Raw genomic sequence first — 19,466 nt, 5'->3', positions numbered from 1 at the left:
GAGATATATATATATAAAAAGACCCTGAAAGGAGAGAGTTAAGAGAGGCGACGGTGGAAACGAGGAGAGTGAGAGTGGGACAGAGAAATGTCATGCTCAAATTGAAAGGAAGAGTGTTTTTTCTCAAATCCAGTGGTCAAACTAACAAAGTGTTCATAAGAGCAGAGCTACACAGACAGGTGGTTTTAATGTCTGAACTACCAGCCCGCTCACACACACACACACACACACACACACACACACACACACACACACACACACACACACACACACACACAAGACAAAGACCATATTATGTCATGCATATGATGAAAGGTGACACTAATACGTGGAGCTATACAGCAGGTTTTAGACCGCAGCTCCATAGCGCCATCATCTGGAAAAGATCCACAGAGCACCAAACGGCCCCGGAGAGCGGACTCCACTGAGCATGAGAGGCAGCTTGTTGTGGCGCGGTGCGTGTTTTCCCTGTATACCAGTGAGCATTTCTTCAGCCCAGCAGGGAAGTGCAGACCTCCGTGCCTGTAGAGCAGGAGCCTTACCTCAGGTCTGAGCGTAGCCCGGCTGCAGGCGGGGCAGATGGGTCCGTGCCGGGAGAAGGCGATGGGCAGGCGCCTGGTCCGGTTCTGACAGGCCTGGTCCTCGCACACCAACCAGCCCTGTGCGGTAAACACAGCACATCAGGTTTATTTTAGAGCTTTTCGCCACATTCTGAGACATCAGAGTACAACATTGCAACTTTTAGACTGCTTTGATAGTAGCCCGGTGTGGCGTTGGGTGACTTCGCTGCTTTTTTTTTTTTTTCTTCCTGCCATCAGGACTATAATCAATCTGCTCCATTTCAAAATATGCAACTCTTGGGTTTGCAAGGGTGTATTTTCACTAAACGCTGATTAAGTGCTTTATTTTAAATTTGAACAAGCTTTAGTGCCAGTTCAACATGATTTGAAAGTTTCTAGATGCCAAGAAAGTAATTAAAAATACTTTTTTATTGTATAAAAAGCATGTGCATTTGGATAATAAGTCAAAAAGCAAATACTAATGAGTAAAAAAAATCTAAATAAAATCATACTGTGAGTCTAAAATCAAAGAAAACATGACATTTAAATATTAATCAACATCTGATCCCCCCCCCCCCCTTTAGAAGACAGACAGAAAATCATCTGATAAATGATTTATGACATTTCGGGACTTTGACGCGGAAAAGAGCGAATCCCACACATTTCCAGACTTTTTAAAACACTGACGGAAGCTTGTGCTTAGCAGCAAAAGTGACCAATTTCTATTCTGTCATTTCTAAAGCCCTTTTGAACACCTGGATCGAGGTGCCACCTTATTTTTTCCACCTTAAAAAGAAGCCCGACTTTAAATGTTTAAGAAAACACTTTTTTTGAATCAAAAAGAGCAACGGCAGCCTACAACTCGTTTATAAAACGTGTTTATGTAGCCATTTATTTAGTCGATAAATATGTTTCACAAAAATTGACAAAACTTCTGTTGGCTGGATACAGTTAAAAAAAAAAAGAAGCAGTTCCTCATAATGAGGAAATTTTGCTGAAAATTGTTGCTTCCATTTAGCGGCTCTAATTCCGCACAACAATATGACAACAAAAGTGCTCCGAGGACGAGAAAGAGAGCTTTGTAAATTAAAAAACAAGAAAAGAAAAGGGGAAGAAAACAGAGGTGCAGGCCAGACTTGACGTCCCGCCTTGCTGTGTGGCTTTGCGTTCCACGCCGTTCAGTGTGTGTCTGAACGTGCTGCGCAGCCACAGGCAGAGCAGCGGACAGCCAAAACGGCAGTAGTCAGGACCTCCTGTGGTGAGGCAGCGACCCTGGGCAGGTGCTGTGCTCTAACCCTCTCAGTCTCCCCATACTCCCCCCCCTCTGCTTCTTATGCCCTGTCATTACCAAGAGGCTTTAAAGAGGGAGGGGGCTAATGCCCTACTAATGACAGAGCATAAGACCCACAGTCATCAACGCCTTTGCTCCTCTGGTGCATCCATCTTTCCTTCCTTCCTTCCTTCCTTGCATTCACTCAAAATAACCCGGTGCACCTGTCTCCGTGTCCTACCCCCCCCCCCCCCCCCCCCCCATACTCATAGGAACTGGCTGTGGCTCTCTGATTGATTTTGAACTCGTCTTTGTCTGCCGTCTTGATCAGTTCTGAACAGGACGAGTTTGGAAACGGTGAAGAAAGTATTTTGTTTGTCCTCAAAGAGAAACTTCACTTACTTTTCATGAAAAACCCCCCCAAAAAAACAAGGAACTGAAACAAAGTAATGCTGATAGAAACAACAGAATTTTAATTTCTTGAATCTTTTTTAAACCACACATCAGATATTTTCATAAAGTTGTAAGCAAAGGGTTAGACGACATTAAAACTCCTTGGTATTTCTTGTCAAAGTTCTCTGCCTGCTGTCAGCATGACTTTGGCTGCTGAAATAGATTTATGCTATTATTATAGCACCTAGCATTAGGTGCTAGGTGATGACTTTACGTTTGTCACTCCCCGTTTCTACATTTGCAACTCTTATTTTGAAGGAACAAAGGGTCAACAGAATCGACTCAGGCTTGTCCAACAATAGGAATGCACTGAGGAGGCCTCCACCATCAAAGTGAAAACAAAATATGACAATTTATAATCACAGAGGATACTCCGGCATGCTAACAGTTAGCTGCAAATGATACTAAAGTTAGCATCTGCTCTGTAGAAGCCCATTGGTGCTAAACTTAAAAGATTTTTCAGTGGTTTTAATGAGTCTGAAGCACATTTGATCATCTCTAGTTACTAATTAGCAATACTTGAGACTGATTCTACCTGAACTGCATACGTCACGCCCTGAACAGAGAATTTTTAAACCATAGTTTCAGGTTTATAAAACTTTTATTCTATTTGTGAAAAACACAAAGACCACTTTTTTTGACTCCTTTTGTGGACTTGGACTCAATTATTCTACACTGATGACAGATTCCTTACAACACAATTTGTAAAAATCTTAACTACTTGTGAAATCAAACCAAAGTATATTACAAATAAATATTCTCCTGAATGGGATGCATCTAATCCCATCAGATGGAAGGATGGCCCTCGAGGCATTTTTTATTTTATTTTGAAATGTCATCATGACATAAACAGCCCCACTAAGATTAACCTGTGGATAAATCAACCAGAAACCATAAATTAAAATTCAACATACAAACAGTTACCTGACTATTTGTATATAATGGAACTAACTGCACTTTATAATAATTTTTCTTTTTTTTTTTAAACAAGCTAATTACTTGTTTAAATGCATAAAGTGGTGATAAATACATTGTTAGTTGCTTATGCTTGTTCTAGCTGCCTGCTTTTTTAAGATTGTTACTATAAATGCCTGGGCTTCGTTGTGATAGCATTCCCACATCAAAGTTCTGGCTGTTGACGAAGGAATAAAGGATAAGTGTTTGTTTTTTTAGCTCTGTACCATTAACTTTTATCAGTAGATTGAACAAGACCATAACCTAAAGTATGCAATGAGAGCAGATTTAAAAGATAAAAAGGTTATGTCTAATACTTTCTTGTAAGATAATTTCATTTTAAAACATTTGTGATGAGCTATGTATTGTTTCTGCACAGACCTTTGATCAAAAGTGCTTTATAAACATATTTTCCATTATTATTAAAGATATAGAGACATAAAACAAGACTATTTTAGAGCTGTACTTGCTGTACCATATTATTGTGCAATTCAATCTTGCATAAAATTCATTTTGGTTACAGAGCACTGATTCGCAGCCAATGTCTTCTCATGGCACCGCAAAAAAAAAAAAAAAAAAATCCAATTTATATGCAGAAACATTTAGTCAATTGAATCCAATCATAGAGACGGATTCAAAGTCAAATGCATTCATTCGAATTTGATCCTAGTGATGAAATGATGAAGTCTAGTTCAGTTTATTATGGCAATTGGTAAAAAGTCTTTTTATAAGGCTAATGTAACCAGCGAATTCATAACCACCGAGTACCACAACGCATATCGGCTTAAATAATAATGGGGGGGGGGGAATCAGCAATCAGGATTCTTTTACACAGTTAAATAAAGATGTATATAAGTAGACAGAGGACTATGAAACATGGTACACACACACACACACACACACACACACACACACACACACCAAGCCAATCTCTTCTAAATGAAAACCAAACAAACACATATGTCCCAAATCAATTAGAAAGTCCCAGAGTTCACAGCTTCACCCACAAATCCCAGCTTCAGGTCTAATTACCACAACCTTTAACCAACCCCTGGTAAAGAAAACCGGGCATCATGGGAAATGAGGATGCTTCTCCATATATAAAAAAAAGACGCATGAAGGACAACGGACCACAGAGATGACAAATAAGAGGTGAAAGTAGGAGGCGGCTGTTTGTAGAGTTTCTTCAGCCTGTGTGTTTATGGCAATGCGTTTGGCACACATTGCTGTTCCTGTTATGACACACACACACAAACAATGTGTTTGTACTCACACTCAATCTGTCACCATTCACACGCATCACAATGAATTAATTGGAACACATTAAAGACCAAGGAGGTTCAAAAGAGGAGAAGCTTCCCACAGTGGCCTTCTGCTCAGCTTTGCTGACCCCATAGGTATTTACACAAAGCAGAAAAATAAAAATCAAGGAAGGAGTAAGTGCGTTAGACCTGCGAGCCACACATAAAGGATTAAAAACAAGGAGTGCATGAGTACTGAGGCAGGATGAAAAGGAAAAAAAGAAAAACATCTAATTGAGGCATTTTGCCGGAGCGAGAGGTGGGGGAGTGGGGGGGGTGTACAGTCGGACGTGAGAGAATAAAGGCTCATAATTGCATAATTATAGCAGTGGATACCTGACACACTGAATGCAGACGTCAAATGAGTTCCACATAATTTAACCAAACAGAGGCAAGACCAGGCCACGACAGGGCCCACCACGAAATATACCCTCCCTCCGTTCCTCCTCTTTGTCCGCCGGCTTTTTCTTCCAGTTTCCTCCAAAACCTATTTGCTTCATCACATTGTTGCTGCTTGTGGGCTGAGATTTCAAAACACCGCATAGTGGTTTTAGTTTTCTATTACACCTCTAGGGCTGTATGAAGCAAAGTCTGTTGCTCCTGAACCTTTCTAACGTTCAAACGCTTCACTAGAAGGCTGTTTAATGCTGACACAGCCAGTTCATTCTACTTATTTGGCTGCATCTGGAACAACCTGGTTAAAAACTATGTTAATTAGCGAGAAACATGATTCTACCCCAAGTAGGAAGGCAGGTGAGGAGGCAGGGGAACAATTCTGCACTACAAAAACGGAACTAAAAATAAGTAAAATGTTCTTAAAATTAGTGCATTTGTCCTTGATTTAAGCAGGTTAATAAGATGATTTGCCAATGGAATAAGATTTTTGCACTTAAAATAGGAACAACTCATCTCCATCATCTTATTTCAAGTCCAGGATGTCTAATTATCTTATTTTAGGGGTCAAAATACTCATTCCACTGGCAAATAATCTTATTTACCTGCTCAAATCAAGGACAAATACACTAACTTTAAGAACATTTTACTTATTTTTAGATCCATTTTTGCAGTGTGACTTAAGGCTTTTATATTTATCACTGTTTTTTAAGAATTTATGCCATTTGTATTAACTTATGCTGCAATAATCCTTACTTTTTTTGTTCCTTATAGAAGCGCCACCACTTACTCTACACCTATCACTACTGATAATTTAATAAGAAAAATAGGTAATACCCAAAGATCTGTAACATCCTGCATAATTCAATGGAAAGAAATTGCAAAAGTTCTCCAGATCTGTCAAATTTAGCTGGCTAGGTCACTCTAAAACTTACATTTTTCTCTAACTGAGAGATTGATTTGTTGATTTTGATGTATGTTTAGATTCAGCAGACAGCTGAAAGTAAAGTAGCTGCAGAGCATTATGCCGCCACTGCCATGTTTCACTGTCTTGTTCTTTCTTTGATGTGCAGTGCTGTTTTTGAGCCCAGCATACCATTTGTAGTTAAAGCCCTAAAAGATGGGTCACAACAGACATCAGTACATCCCCATTTAGGAGACTTTAGCTCCAAGCCTGAATGGTCTTTGGGAGAAAGGGCTTCTTTCCTGTAACCTCACTCTGTTGATCCTTCAGTTTTACTTCGACAGCCTCCCTAACCAGTTTCAGTTTTGGAAAAATGTTCAGTTTTTGTAATGTCCTTATTGCCCTGTAGCTAATGAATGTCCTGGTGTATTTAATTATGTATATGGTTGTTGCAGTCTTTTAGATTGCTTCCTTTAATGTATAAATGTGAAAACGTGTTGTTTTCCGACTGTAGCAATGTTGCGACTAAAACATCGGGTACATGCAGCTCATCTCAACAAAGATCTGTTGCTAGAAGTTTAAATTCTGGTAACACGTCGGGTACAGACAGAAAAAACATATACAAACCCTCTTTATTCACATGATAAACACAAAAGCATTCTTCAGAGGAACTTTTCCGGACCAGAAAAGGCAAAATGCTGAACGATGACACATGCTAGCAACAAGCTAACGCTATAAGCTAATGCAACAGGCTAATGCTACGACACTGATGTTTGAGAGCAACGTAAAAAAAAGTCAGTAAAGCTTCTGTTTATAAAACAGAAAAGTAACATAAGCTAACACTATCTTTTGAAACGAACAGCTCAGTGACCGGGTTCTGTTGGTGCAAGCTCCCCCGTCGAGATGAGCTTCCGCTACGTTTCGCGGTACAAATCAAAGTAGGAAAATGTTAATCAGTCGAAGGCTCAGTCGGCTAAGAAATGGTGAAAGCAGGGAAACAAACCAGTGCGCCTCCCTCCATTAAAGGAATTGGAGACTAACGTGGCTAATAACACAAGTTATGGTGGAGCCAGACTGAATCAGAGCCGAAAACACTAGAGAGCAATGGCAACCTGCTGTGTTGCTGAAACTGATCACTGAAGAAAATATAATGTTAAAAGTTACCAGAGAAACATCCATTATACAGGGCAGATGATGATTACATTTGCATAGAACAGATCCTTGTTTTCACAGTAAAATATATATATTTTGTATGCATCAGATCCATGTTTGTTTTGCCTGGAATGATTCTTTATTTGCTGAATTCTCCCATACTCATTGGTTTTGCCCTAAGTTATAGGATGTTGAAGTTAAGTTTGTCATAATTTAATTAATCATATCTTTCGCTCTTAACCAGAAATAACCCTGTATCTTCAATGAATGTTGCCATGTTAACATATATGGTATAGAGCATATTGTATATATTTTTTATTTTTTAAGTTAGAGGTTTTTGTATTGTGACAACTCTAATGGAGTCACTGTAGGTTTACATGGAAAACATTTTCCTCAGTTCTAAACAATTCACAAATACAGAGATATCAGATAATGCAACTATTCAAATGCACTTAGTCCTTAAAGCTGGTGATGAACCAATCAGTCAGCAAGTGATCACAATCTGACAATTTTCCCTCAATCACCCCAGACTGCTGATATGCAGATCAAATGCTGAATACACCAAAACTCACTTTTTTGGTCTGGAAATGTTTTTCTGTAACACTTTTTTTGTGTAATGAAAAGGTGAAGAACGCATACTTTGATCCATAAAAGAGGATAATCCTGTCCATTTTCTGTTCAGTTCATAACTAGTACCTCTTTCAATTAACTAGTTGTTTTTTTTTCGACTTAGATAATGTAATGGGTGAGGTTACATGTAATATTTACATGTTAGAGTCAGGAAATTTCAGTTTTGAGAATGCAGTATTTGTGGATGGAATTTGTATTTATTATTAGAAAAAGTTTAAATTTTCTAAACCATTTGTTTTTCCTAAAGAAAGCTTGTCAGAGTTCATCCAACGGCTGTCCAAACAACAAACTAAGGAAAAATACATATTCTGCTGCGTCATGTTCCAGCAATCAATACAAACGGCTAAGTAAGAAGCTGTCCTCTACTCTTAAAGTAAAGAGGCCTTTCCCTAATGCGATTCCTACAAGAATCCACCTGCCAGAGTCTCACACACAGATCAGAAAGACTGCTGTCTGCCTTTTTGTCTTTTATCAGCCCACATTTCCAGCTCCAAGGAGATCAGACCTGAAAACCGGTCCACTTTGCAAACGCACACCCTCACACAGACCCGCACAGTGAAAAGAGCTCAAACGGCTCCACTTTGTACCTCCTCCGCTTAATCAAAGCTTCACTATTCAACAATTTGACCTTTTGTTCAAAACAGGATTATCACCTTCTCTGGTCTTCATTCACCCTTCTCTTTATCCACCCCCCCCCCCTTTCTTCCCTTGCCCCTCAGCCCGTTTCCAGGGGCGACCCGCATGACGAGGGTAATTGCAATAATTTGTTAAATGCCATGGCAACGGTGGTTAGATAGGAGGGGTTTAAAAAAAAAAAGGGGGGGGGGGGGGGGGAACTGGGGCGGATCAGGAAACAAACAAATCTCTCATTTTGCCAAAGACAGGGGTGCGAGACAACGAAAAGACAGCGTGTGTGTCTGCGTGAGAGTGTGGGACCGAGAGGGCCAGTTGTGAACAAGTGTTTGCTCATTCTCAGGGTGCCGGTTTATTGATAATCATGGAGGTGACGGTGAGGAGGGGGATAAGAGGTAATTTCCCTAATGATTAATGTGTCTCTGGTCCCCGATTCAAGGCACCCACGCGCGCACACACACACACACACACACAGACAAACACACACACAGAGCTTTCCCTCTATCTGGCCAGACAAACGGCTCTATTTGAACTGTCCCTCGGCCTGAAAGGAATCCTTAATTACACAATATCATCCCTCTTCATTGCCCCGCTGTGTGTGCTGTGTCCACTGCTGTTCAGCCTACAGTGGTGTGTGTGCATCTGAGATTGTGTGTGTGTGTGTGTGTGTGTGTTGCTGTGTGACATGTAAGTATTCGGTGGTAGCAGCTGTTTCACACATAATAACAAAGGGGCTGAGGGGGGACTTGATCCCCTCGCATTCACCACACTAATTGATTTCTGTTCAGCACTGTGGGAGAATTACCCTCCGCCCCCCCCGCCCCCCCCACCACACACACACACACACACACACACACACTTTTACACACGGTGCATTCCACACACACTTAAAACCAAGGTGTTGGAAGCTGCCCCGGAGAGACAGAGAGACGACACAGGCATCCAGTTTAATTTACTCTCAGGCTGCAGGCTGGGTGCAGAGACCAAACAGCCCTCTATGCTCCTTCGTATCCTATTGGCCTGTCAAAAAACTAAAAAGGAGGAGGAAAAAAAATAATTTTGTGCTGATAAGTGTGCATGAGCTTCAGTAATACACTAAAGAGAAGAGTGTTTAAGCGGTATCAGCGGTATCCCTGCAAAAAGGGAACTAAAAGTAAGTGTATTTGTCCTTGATTTGAGCAGGTAAATAAGATTATCTGCCAATGGAATAAGATTATTGCACTTAAAATAGGAACAACTCATCTCCATCATACTATTTCCGGTGCAGTATATCTAATTATCTTATTTTAGGGGTAAAAATACTCATTCCATTGGAAGATGATATTATTAACCTGCTCAAGGACAAATACACTCATTTAAAGAAAAGTTTTACTTATTTTTAGATCCATTTTTGCAGTGAGGTGATACCAAGTGTAAAAGGAACAAATTTTCTAAAGCTTCTTAGCTGTTAGTGGGCTGCTTTGTTTACTCTAAAGGAAATGCACGCAATTAATTTTGTTAGAGCTGTTTTGCACTATTTGAGTTACTTTGTTTTAGCTTTGCGTGGCGGGGATCGCTGCGCGTAGAGCGCTCCAGAGCACGAAAGTCCTCGTGTCCGTCCTTAAAGTCCTAACAACTGGCAAGAGTTGCAAAGGACTCGCAGAAAAAGTTGCAATGAACTGTATAATTATGCACTTTGGAGCTCTGCTTTTGGCGTATCTCAAAACTAGGTTAGAAATTAACATGGAGACAGTCATGCGTTGACTTGTGTTAATTCAGAATTGTCCATGTCGGCAACAAAAAAACAGATATTTCACAGAAACCCAAATTTGTTGTGTATTGGTGCTAGATTGAACTGCAAGGAAACAACGCGTGGCTTTATAATTTGTTTTACGAACAAAGAATTTAAAAGTTTTGCATAAAGTCCTCTTTAGTCGGATACCCTTAAATTAACTACAGTGTACTCTATTGCCTTAATAATTAAATAGTCTAATTGTGAGTAATTTAAGCTCAGTAAACACCCAGCTGTTCTGTGGAATGGTTAAGAAGGTTGTTAGAGAACATTAGTGAACAAAAAGCATCAAGAAGACCAAGGAACAGTGGCAGCTTCACGCTGTGCGGGTGCTTCTCTTCAGCAGGGACAGGGATGGTGGGCAGAACTGATGGAGAATACAGAACAATCCTGGAAAGTCAACGCCATGGATGGTTTAGATTAACGCAAATTCATGAATGGCCCAGTCAGCCCTGCCATAAATTCAAATGAGAACATTTCTTAGATACCTTCTCAGTCCTACATGACTGAGCTGTTCTGCGAAGAAGAATGTCCACATTTTAGTCTCAAGGAGTGCAAAGCTGGTGGACAGCTAGCTCAACAGAGTGGCAGCTGTCATGGCAGCAACATGTGGTACCAGGTCAGGTGGGTGAATACATATGCACAGCACAACTCAGATTAATTAAAAGCCGTCCCTGTCACCATTGTGCACAACTTTGTGTTGATCTAGAACAGACAATTACACCTACACTTCATTGGCCAAAGTATTCCCCCACCTGCTTTGACTCACATGAACTATCATATCCCTAATCCCAAGGGTTCTCGATTTGCAGCTCTAACAGCTTCAACTCGTCTGGGAAAGCTCTCCACAAGGTTCTTGAGTGCGTTTGTATTTAAAATAACTTATAAAAACTTGCAACTATTGCTTTTTATGGAGATTTTTGACCATTCTTCCAGAAGCACATTTGTGAAGTCAGACACTGATGTTGGACGAGAAGTCCTGGCTCTCAGTCTTCACTGCTAATTCACAAGCGCTTTATGGCGGAGTTGCCGTCCTTCCAAATGGCTTCCATGTTGTTTTAATAAAACGCTAATTTTCTTATTTTATTTTAATATCACCGACAGCTGACTGGAGAATATTTAGGAGCGACAGAACTTCACCACTGGACCCGGTGCTCAGGTGGCATCCGGCTACAGAACCACGCTGGAGCTCACAGAGCTCCTGAAAACGACCCGTTCGTTCACAAAAGTTTGTAGAAAGCCTGTATACTGATGGGTTGTCAGTTCAAACCCCTGCAGTCTTTTTGTCCTTGAGCAATGTAGTGTATAGAGCTTTAAGGTGCTTAGAACAGGATAAAGTGCTATACAGGTACAGGTCGTTTACCATGCTATACCTAAGAGTTTAATTTTATACAAACTGTCTCTCTTTCTGTGTCTCTGCTCTGTGATTAAAAAAAACATGATTTTGATTATTTGGATGTTTGCGCAAAAACTTTTTGTAATATAGTGTATATTTGTGATTGTAACATAATAATAATGGGTGATGGGTACTTTTTCAGGACACTGTACTGCATCTATCCAATCAAATCGCATCTTTCATCTTTTAATATGCAGGAGTGGATCCAACATTTCCTTTTTTTTTATATCTTTTATCTTTAGAGATGCCTCTTTGTTTCTGTGCATGGTGTATATCACTTAATAACAACCAGCGGGATGAGTTAATTGTTTTATGTCCTCATAAAGATAAAGTAATGACATCAGGAGCTTTGGATCTACACTTTCACAGTTTACCAACATTAGGTTTTTGAAAATGAAACTTAAAAAAAAAAAAGATATCGAACATGGTCAGTTTCTTCTGGGCTTTCTGTATCTTCAATAATTTGTGTTTTTTAAAGCAATGTTTTGGGGCTTGGGGTTGACCCACTGGAAACGCACAATAATCAACACTTGATTTGAAATCTACGTAAATATTTTAACTGCCTGGTAGGTCGGCGGTTAATAGACCATCATCATAAAATGAAATCTAAGACATAAGATGAATAAAACTACCTGAGCCCAACATAAAAAAAAAGGAGTCACACAAAGTAGATAAATAAAAACATGCTAGACAAAATACAACAGCCACTACTGCAGGTATGGTGCCAAATACGATCACTCCCACCACTCCTTTAGCGTTTCTCCTCATTTTCCATACACAGTGTGCTCTCTGGCTGAAAATGTCAGCCGCGCTGCCCTGCTGAGGTTTTCCTCTTTAGTCTAACATCTTTATGACGGCTTCTCTTACTGAAGATGCATCTGCTGGAACCCCCTATTGTTTTAAACAGAGCTTGAATATTTCATAGCTACTTTCTGGAAGTTTGGACCATTTCATTACGCGGCTGTTTATCAGACTACTGCAATTTGTCAGCTGAGGACTTGATTTCATCTATTGAAGAATATGCTCCATTTGCTCCAACAGCTGATGGGTAGAAAACCCTAAAAAACCAGGAGAGCACAAAGAAGTTGGCTGCTAAACAGGGTCATGGACTTCCGGCTAACCAATTTCGTGAATTTTTAATTTCTCTGAGCGGTTTTGTTATCAAAGCTGAAGGATGGCGACGCTACAAGTGGACAACTCAAAATGTTTGGTTGTTCATTGCACCGTCTTTAAGCGTACTACAAAAATGGCCGAATGGAGTTAAGTGGAACGCTCTGCGACCTGGAGGGGGGCGGGGTTTAAAGTGCCTCCTTAAGATTTAAAGAGACAGCAACAAAACGGGTCGCTCTCAGACGAACTTTAGAACAGGGATAAAAAGGAGGTGCGTGGAGGTAAATTAACGAGGAATTCAGACCAAAGCATTGTGGTTCCTTTTTATATAGATCACAACTTTATGATTTTAATGTGAAAAGGACAACATGAAAAGTATGATATGTCCCCCTTTAAGGGAAATCAGAACCCACAAACTCAGTATCAGCACCTTAAAGTTATATAGCCACATCATATACTTAAAAAAGACCAAAAACCGTTTGATCATGATAAAATAAGATTATATACACCAAGCCTCCATCCTGATAATGTTTTGATGGTCAATTTTGTGGATAAATATCGCCCCCGTACCAGGCGATTAGCAGACATAAAATATTATAATGTCTGTTTGCTTAATTAATAAATCGAAATTAAATGGCAGATCGAACCTGACCTTCTGCAATGCCTCGCAGTAAAGCGGCAGCTTGGCGTGATCAAAGACCAACCGTTAATTAAATAAACCGATCTACAGCAATTTTCAAGAGCCTCATATCAGAACATTTATTCACGTCAATCAACTCTGCGGTCACTTCTGAGCCTTGGCAGGTTTAGCGTCCGCTTCAGTCAACACCAACGTTCAAACTGTATTCGCAGCAACATTTTAGTCTTTTCCCTCTTGGAATCATATTATTTTTTTGCCTTTTTTAATCACTGGATCTTGGATCATTCGTCATTTTCTCGCCTGGAGCTGCTAATAGCCGTTAGCGGCTTCCTTGTTTTAACCCCTGCTGCGAATGTGCCACGTGGACTTAAACTAAAATCGTAAATAAACATGAAAGGCTTTATTTACTTACAAATTGAGCAAAAACAAAGCATAAAACACCAAAATAACAACGAATACACCAGCAGGAAGGGATAACCTTTCATAAAAACTTTGTATGCAACCAGAGTGAGCTACTGACATAAAACTAGTCAAATAACGCAGCTATGCACTGCAAAAATGGAACTAAAAGTAAGCCACATTTTCTTGAACTTACTGTATTTGTCCTTGATTTGAGCAGGTAAATACGATTATCTGCCAATGGAATGAGTATTTTGATCCTTAAAATAAGATAATTAGATTTCCTGCACTTGAAATAAGATGACGCAGATGAGTTGTTCCCATTTTAAGTGCAAAAATCTTATTCCATTGGCAAATCATCTTATTTGCATGCTCAAATCAAGGACAAATACACAAATTTTAAGAAAATTCGACTTATTTTTAGTTTTGTTTTTGCAGTGTGCACCTTTAAACCTGTACAAAATGTTTTGAAAATCTGCAATAGGCCACAAATTTCTGACTAGTCTCCATATAAAATGTTTCTCGCTTTCACCAAGGCTACAAAAAAAACAATTAAAATCAGAGTACATAAGATGTATATTTAATGATATATTTGGTATGTTTGTTTTTTTTGTACCTGAAAGCAAATGACAACTAAATGTTTTTGCATTTGTTTGTAAACCTAAAAAATTATTTTGCTGACATAACATCCACAAAATATACTCACAGCATAGTATTTTTTGATGTGGCGACGGATGTCGAGCTGCAGCTTGTTGCTTATGCTGACAACGTGGTCGATGGGATGGGCGTTACAGGGAATGTGACAGCAATGCCACAAACTGGGCTCCATCTTTTCTCCCTGAAAAAGGAAAATGTGTCAAATCTCAAAATATCAAAAACATTCACATTTTTATCCTAATTTAGAAAATATGACTAATAATCCAGATGTTGTAGTTTCATTAAACCAGCAGTAATCACGACTTAAAGGTTGAACAATTACAATAATCTCGCTCTGGTGCGTAAATATAGAGAACGTAACACAAGATTTCCTCACAGCTCAGTTTTTACTCCTGTAATCAGAAAAGGCAGTCGTGTATTGCAACACGGAAACTTGTCCATTAACTTTAAACCCGCCGCTAAAGAGCATGTCAAACACTGACAATATAAAAAGCTAAAAGTGCCCCCCCTCCCATGCACGGTAAGTTTTAACATTATTGTAACCTGAAGAAAACAGGTCAGCATGACCCCCCTGAACTGTCCACTTGACAGGAGGGCTTATAGTTAATGCAATGAAGAAAGGACGCCCCGCTACATAACAATTACACTAAATGCAACGACTTTAAACACTTGCCCCTTGGAACCTTAACTCCATTTACCTGTCGCATTGACAGCAGTTAAAAAAAGGTTTCTGCAGAGAAGTCAATGACAGGAAACTAAGTAAGAGACACCCCCCCCCCCCCCCCAGCCAGTCATGAAGGGGGATTATTGTTTGCCTGCATTGCTAGTTTTTTAAGAGAATAATTCAATAGCATTTGACAATCTGACTCAAATGGTTGAACTTCTCTAATAAGCTACACACTTTTTAATCAACTGCGCGTAAAAACGTTGTGCTTTATTTGATTTAAACCAATTGACAAACTGAGCCTTTAAAATTTCATTTAAAATAAATAAAAACAAAAAAAGAGTCTTTGCTTCTTTAGCTTCCTTCCCTTGTGTCTGTCCTGCAGGGAGCCATGTAGAGCCCAAACAATAGTGAGTAAATTTTCTAAACGTTCAAAACAAAGCGCTAAATTTACGCAGCGTGGGAGCCGCCATTTCTGTAAATTCTGTTTGCAACACTTGAATGGAGCTGCTTTGAAACATATCAACAAGTCTTATCAAACGAAAGACGAAACATGGCAGGATTGCAGCCATCAGCAGGGACAACATTCAAGTTTACTGAAGACTGCGTCTGTATGCCAAGTCAAATAAATCTTTAGAAACAAAAGGCTGACCTGCTGGAACTAAATTAGGGATCAACCGATATATCGGCCGGCCGATATTTGTTATTTTTTTTCCTTTCTTTTATTGGCATCGGCTGATACGTGCGTGCATTTACCGTTCCATTAGCACGAGACGTTATTTCTAGCTTTCTTATCTCAGAAGACATTACACCTGTCAACAAAAGACCTGTGCGGTTGCAGCAGCAGATGTTTTTCCTCTTTTCCGATGCATGTTGAAAAGACAACACTGGTATCTTTCAGACTTATCGCTAGAGGGGAGGGAAACTTCTGGAAAAACTCTGGAACTTGTGCTATGCTCCTTTAATAAAGGTTTCTTTATGGTATAAATTGACATTTGTGTAACATTTGTCATCACTGTGTCATTTTTATCATGTAAATCAGGGGTGTCAAACTAATTTCTATATGGGGCCACTTTGGCATCATGAAGTCATTAAAAGGGCCGCTTGCGTGTGTAGAGACGATACTTTTCATTTCATAATTTCATTCAAGTTCACACAGTAGTATAAAAAATGCACAGTAACATAAAAGTAGCACCCTTAGGCCCAGTTTATACAGTTTATGTGCAAAAAAAAGTTGATATTGGGGTGAGTTACATTTACAGGAGGCACAGTTTTAGCCACTTTATACACTTTAAAAGGATATATGCCTTTTTTTTGGCTCTCAAGGGACGGATAATTTACCTTGACGGGCCGGATTTGGCCCGCGGGCCTTGAGTTTGACACCTGTGATGTAAATGGAGGAAGAAAAAGCAATACCGCTCCACATATGGAGCATCAGTTTACCTGCTGTCAAAATAATTTGTATCGGCATCGGCCTTTAGAAACCTGTATCGGTTCATCTCTAAACAAAACATCTGTCGCTGGCAGGAAAAACGTAGACTTGAAACTGAAGTGTTACCGAACCAAAATACTAACGTAGACCAGGTGGGGCCTTATTATATTGCACTATTAATTCATTCGGTTTCCAAGCAAATGCGTTCCACAATTTTAATCAATTATCAGGAAGATGTTTATTATTAAATGATTCAGACTGTAGAAGAGAGTAGTGGATCTGCGTCTAACACTGAATCACAGTATAGATGTGTGAAAGACAAGGGGCTGCCTGGATGCAACATTTAATACGACACAATATTTGAGGCTAGTTGAACGGACTAACTTTCTATAATGCTCACTCCTGGCATATTTCTTTAGTGGCGAATGGAGACGGGGGGGACAGTGATTGTAAAGAAAGAAGAAAATGCTTGAAAATGAAGGTGGATCATAAATACTCAACAAACTTTGATCAATAGCAGTGGGATAAATATCTTCCTGATATCCAGCAGCCCTGCTGAGGAGGAACCCCTCTGCCCTCCTTGATTTCCTCCCAGCTTTTCTTCGCTCCTTTTCTCTTTTTTTCCCCCCTCAGCCTCCCTTCTTCCCGCTCCACAATCTTCTCTCTCTCTCTCTCTCTCTCGCTTTCATCCGCCTTGCTTCATTCCACACTTCATGTTGATATGCGACCCGTCCTACTCCCAACCAAACCAGTCGGACCTACTAAAAACCACACCGCACTTGCTGGTCAGATTATTTACGGCGAGGCCGATGAGTGAAATAGAAAACATCCACCAAAGGGTTTGTGGGAAATCTCAGAGATGCCATGTTTCAATCACTCTCTGTGTGTTTTATTGGGGCTGCCAGTCTTTCCAGTCTGCAGCTCAAACGGACTTCGGTCTGTCGTCACAGTTTGATAATATGCAGCTTTCTGTTTTAGCTGCCCACACAGGACACCCAGCGCTCTTTTTCACCCCCCCCCCCCTCCTCTCTCCAGCTATCCCCATCAAACAACCTTCCTCCCCTGTCTGTCCTCCATCGCCCGTCACCGCCTCCCTCCTACCATCTCTGGCTCCGTGTCAGTGCAGGAGTCAAGGCCCATCCGTCCTCCCCCTCTCACAAAAGCTGTTAAACCGTGTTCGCCACCTTAATTAACTTACAGTCTTATCAGTTCGCAGCTTGTCTGCCTGCATACCAGCCCTCACACACGTGGTGGCTGGGCTTCGGCTAAACGCTCAATTACTAGTTATTTTGAAGCTTTGAAATGATTCAGGCTGATTATTTCTGGGTCACTCTGTTATTAGTGGATGTTTTCCAGAAATATGCTTTTCGCTGAAACATACTTGTCTGTCTAACGGGCGGGGAGATCTCATCTTTTTATGGCGCGTGCATGTGTGTGTATGAGATACTCCTTTTTTAATTTAATGCAACTTCTTTCCTCCTGCCGAGGACAGAGGCTCGTCAGTTTTATTAGAGCCTCCCGGACGGGAAAAAGCTGCGTGCCCCGCTCCTCATTAGAGGCTGATAACACTCCAACTCGGGACCTTGGCCTGACAAATGGTAGGAGATGAGTGTGTACATGTGTACGAGTGTGTGTCCGGAGAGCGGCGGGGTTAAGGGAAGGCTTTTCAAGTCGAGGAGTCCGAGCTATGCCAATGAAAACAGAGTCCGCCTCGGAGCCAGGCAGCTGTCTAAAAATACAGCCGGAGACACAATATGGAGGATGGCTAAAACATGAATCCCTCACAGGAAGCGTTGCTAAAAGGGCCTTCAGAGAAACGCCGGCTCCCACACCGACGCTCCTTATTTGTGCTTTAAAAGACTAATCTATAACATCTTTGTGTTCAGGGTTCTGAGTGTTCTCCACAGAGAGAGTCCATCTCTGTTTCAGTCATATCTCAACCCTTCTCTTTCATGCGTGTATATATAAAACAATTACTAAAAGATCATTAAACCACATTTACCTGATGAACCCACTACCAACCTTTACATACAGGGTTCCCACACCTTGGTGAACATCAAATTCAAGGACCTTTCAAGGACTTTCCAGGAACAATTTCCTCAAATTCAAGGACCACACGTGGCGGCATTTACCTACTGTGACCGCTGAATAGGTTATCATATTTTAATACAATGCAAATTCAATAAAAGACTAAACGGCATAGAAGTTGTTGGGTCAGAAGCAATGCAAGAAAGTGGACTTAATTTATAGCCTACATTGATATTGATCATATTCATAGCCTACATTTATATCCACAGTACATGGCTATGCCATACTACATTACATATAAGATGTACATTAGCCTACTGTTTCATGGAATTTTATGGAAAAAAGTGCAGCATTGAGATGTTCAGAATTATATCAATTTGTTTACTTACTTTCATCTTTGATTAAGCTAGTTTTTGACTTTGACTCTGAAAAGTCGCTAAATATAGCGACAAAGTCGCTGAGTTGGCAACACTGCGTGAATGTAACCTATTGGACACACGTAGGCCTAAACCGCAGCCTACAAACTAACGAAGAAGAGCGAACGTACTTTTGCAAATTAAAAGTCTGCGGAATCAACACAATTTTAAAAGATCGTGTGGTAGTAAAATAATGACACGAGTCGTCATCCGTGTGAACTTTCAACCCCACAAAAAAATTAAAGGACTTTCAAGGACAAGGTGGTTTTTTGGCTGTTTTCAAGAACTTTCAAGGGCCTTGAATTTATTTTTTCAGATTCACAAACTTTCAAGGATTTCAAGGACCCGTGGGAACCCTGTACATATCTTAGCAGCATAAGAGTGAGGAGTCACAGATTACTGGATCAATGTGTGCTTCTCTGCTTTTCTGTGTCTCTGCTCTGTCTTCTCTAACCTCCAGTCGGTCGAGGCAGATGACCGTTCATACTGAGCCCGGTTCTGCCGGAGGTTTTCCTTCCCGTTAATGGGGAGTTTTTCTTCCCACTGTCGCTTCATGCTTGCTCAGTATGAGGGATTGCTGCAAAGCCATGTACAATGCAGACGACTCTCCCTGTAGCTCTACGGTTCTCCAGGAGTGAATGCTGCTTGTCGGGACTTTGATGCAATCAACTGGTTTCCTTATATAGGACATTTTTGACCAATC

The 19,466-nt window shown here is 40.4% G+C and overlaps 1 protein-coding gene across 1 annotated transcript in view; it reads right to left on the bottom strand.

Moving 5' to 3' along the window:
* Positions 1 to 19,466, bottom strand: part of pola1 (polymerase (DNA directed), alpha 1) — a 98,590-nt gene that overhangs the window by 28,717 nt on the left and 50,407 nt on the right. The window contains exons 34-35 of the mRNA XM_012863010.3: positions 14,273 to 14,404; positions 543 to 659 (exon numbers count right to left, since the gene is read on the bottom strand). Of these exons, the coding sequence (XP_012718464.2) occupies positions 543 to 659; positions 14,273 to 14,404 (249 nt within the window). The remainder of the gene's footprint in view (positions 1 to 542; positions 660 to 14,272; positions 14,405 to 19,466) is intronic.

The sequence above is a fragment of the Fundulus heteroclitus genome, chromosome 21, assembly GCF_011125445.2.
Source record: "Fundulus heteroclitus isolate FHET01 chromosome 21, MU-UCD_Fhet_4.1, whole genome shotgun sequence".
Taxonomy (NCBI): domain Eukaryota; kingdom Metazoa; phylum Chordata; class Actinopteri; order Cyprinodontiformes; family Fundulidae; genus Fundulus; species Fundulus heteroclitus.
This window is presented reverse-complemented; position numbering and strand designations above follow the sequence as displayed.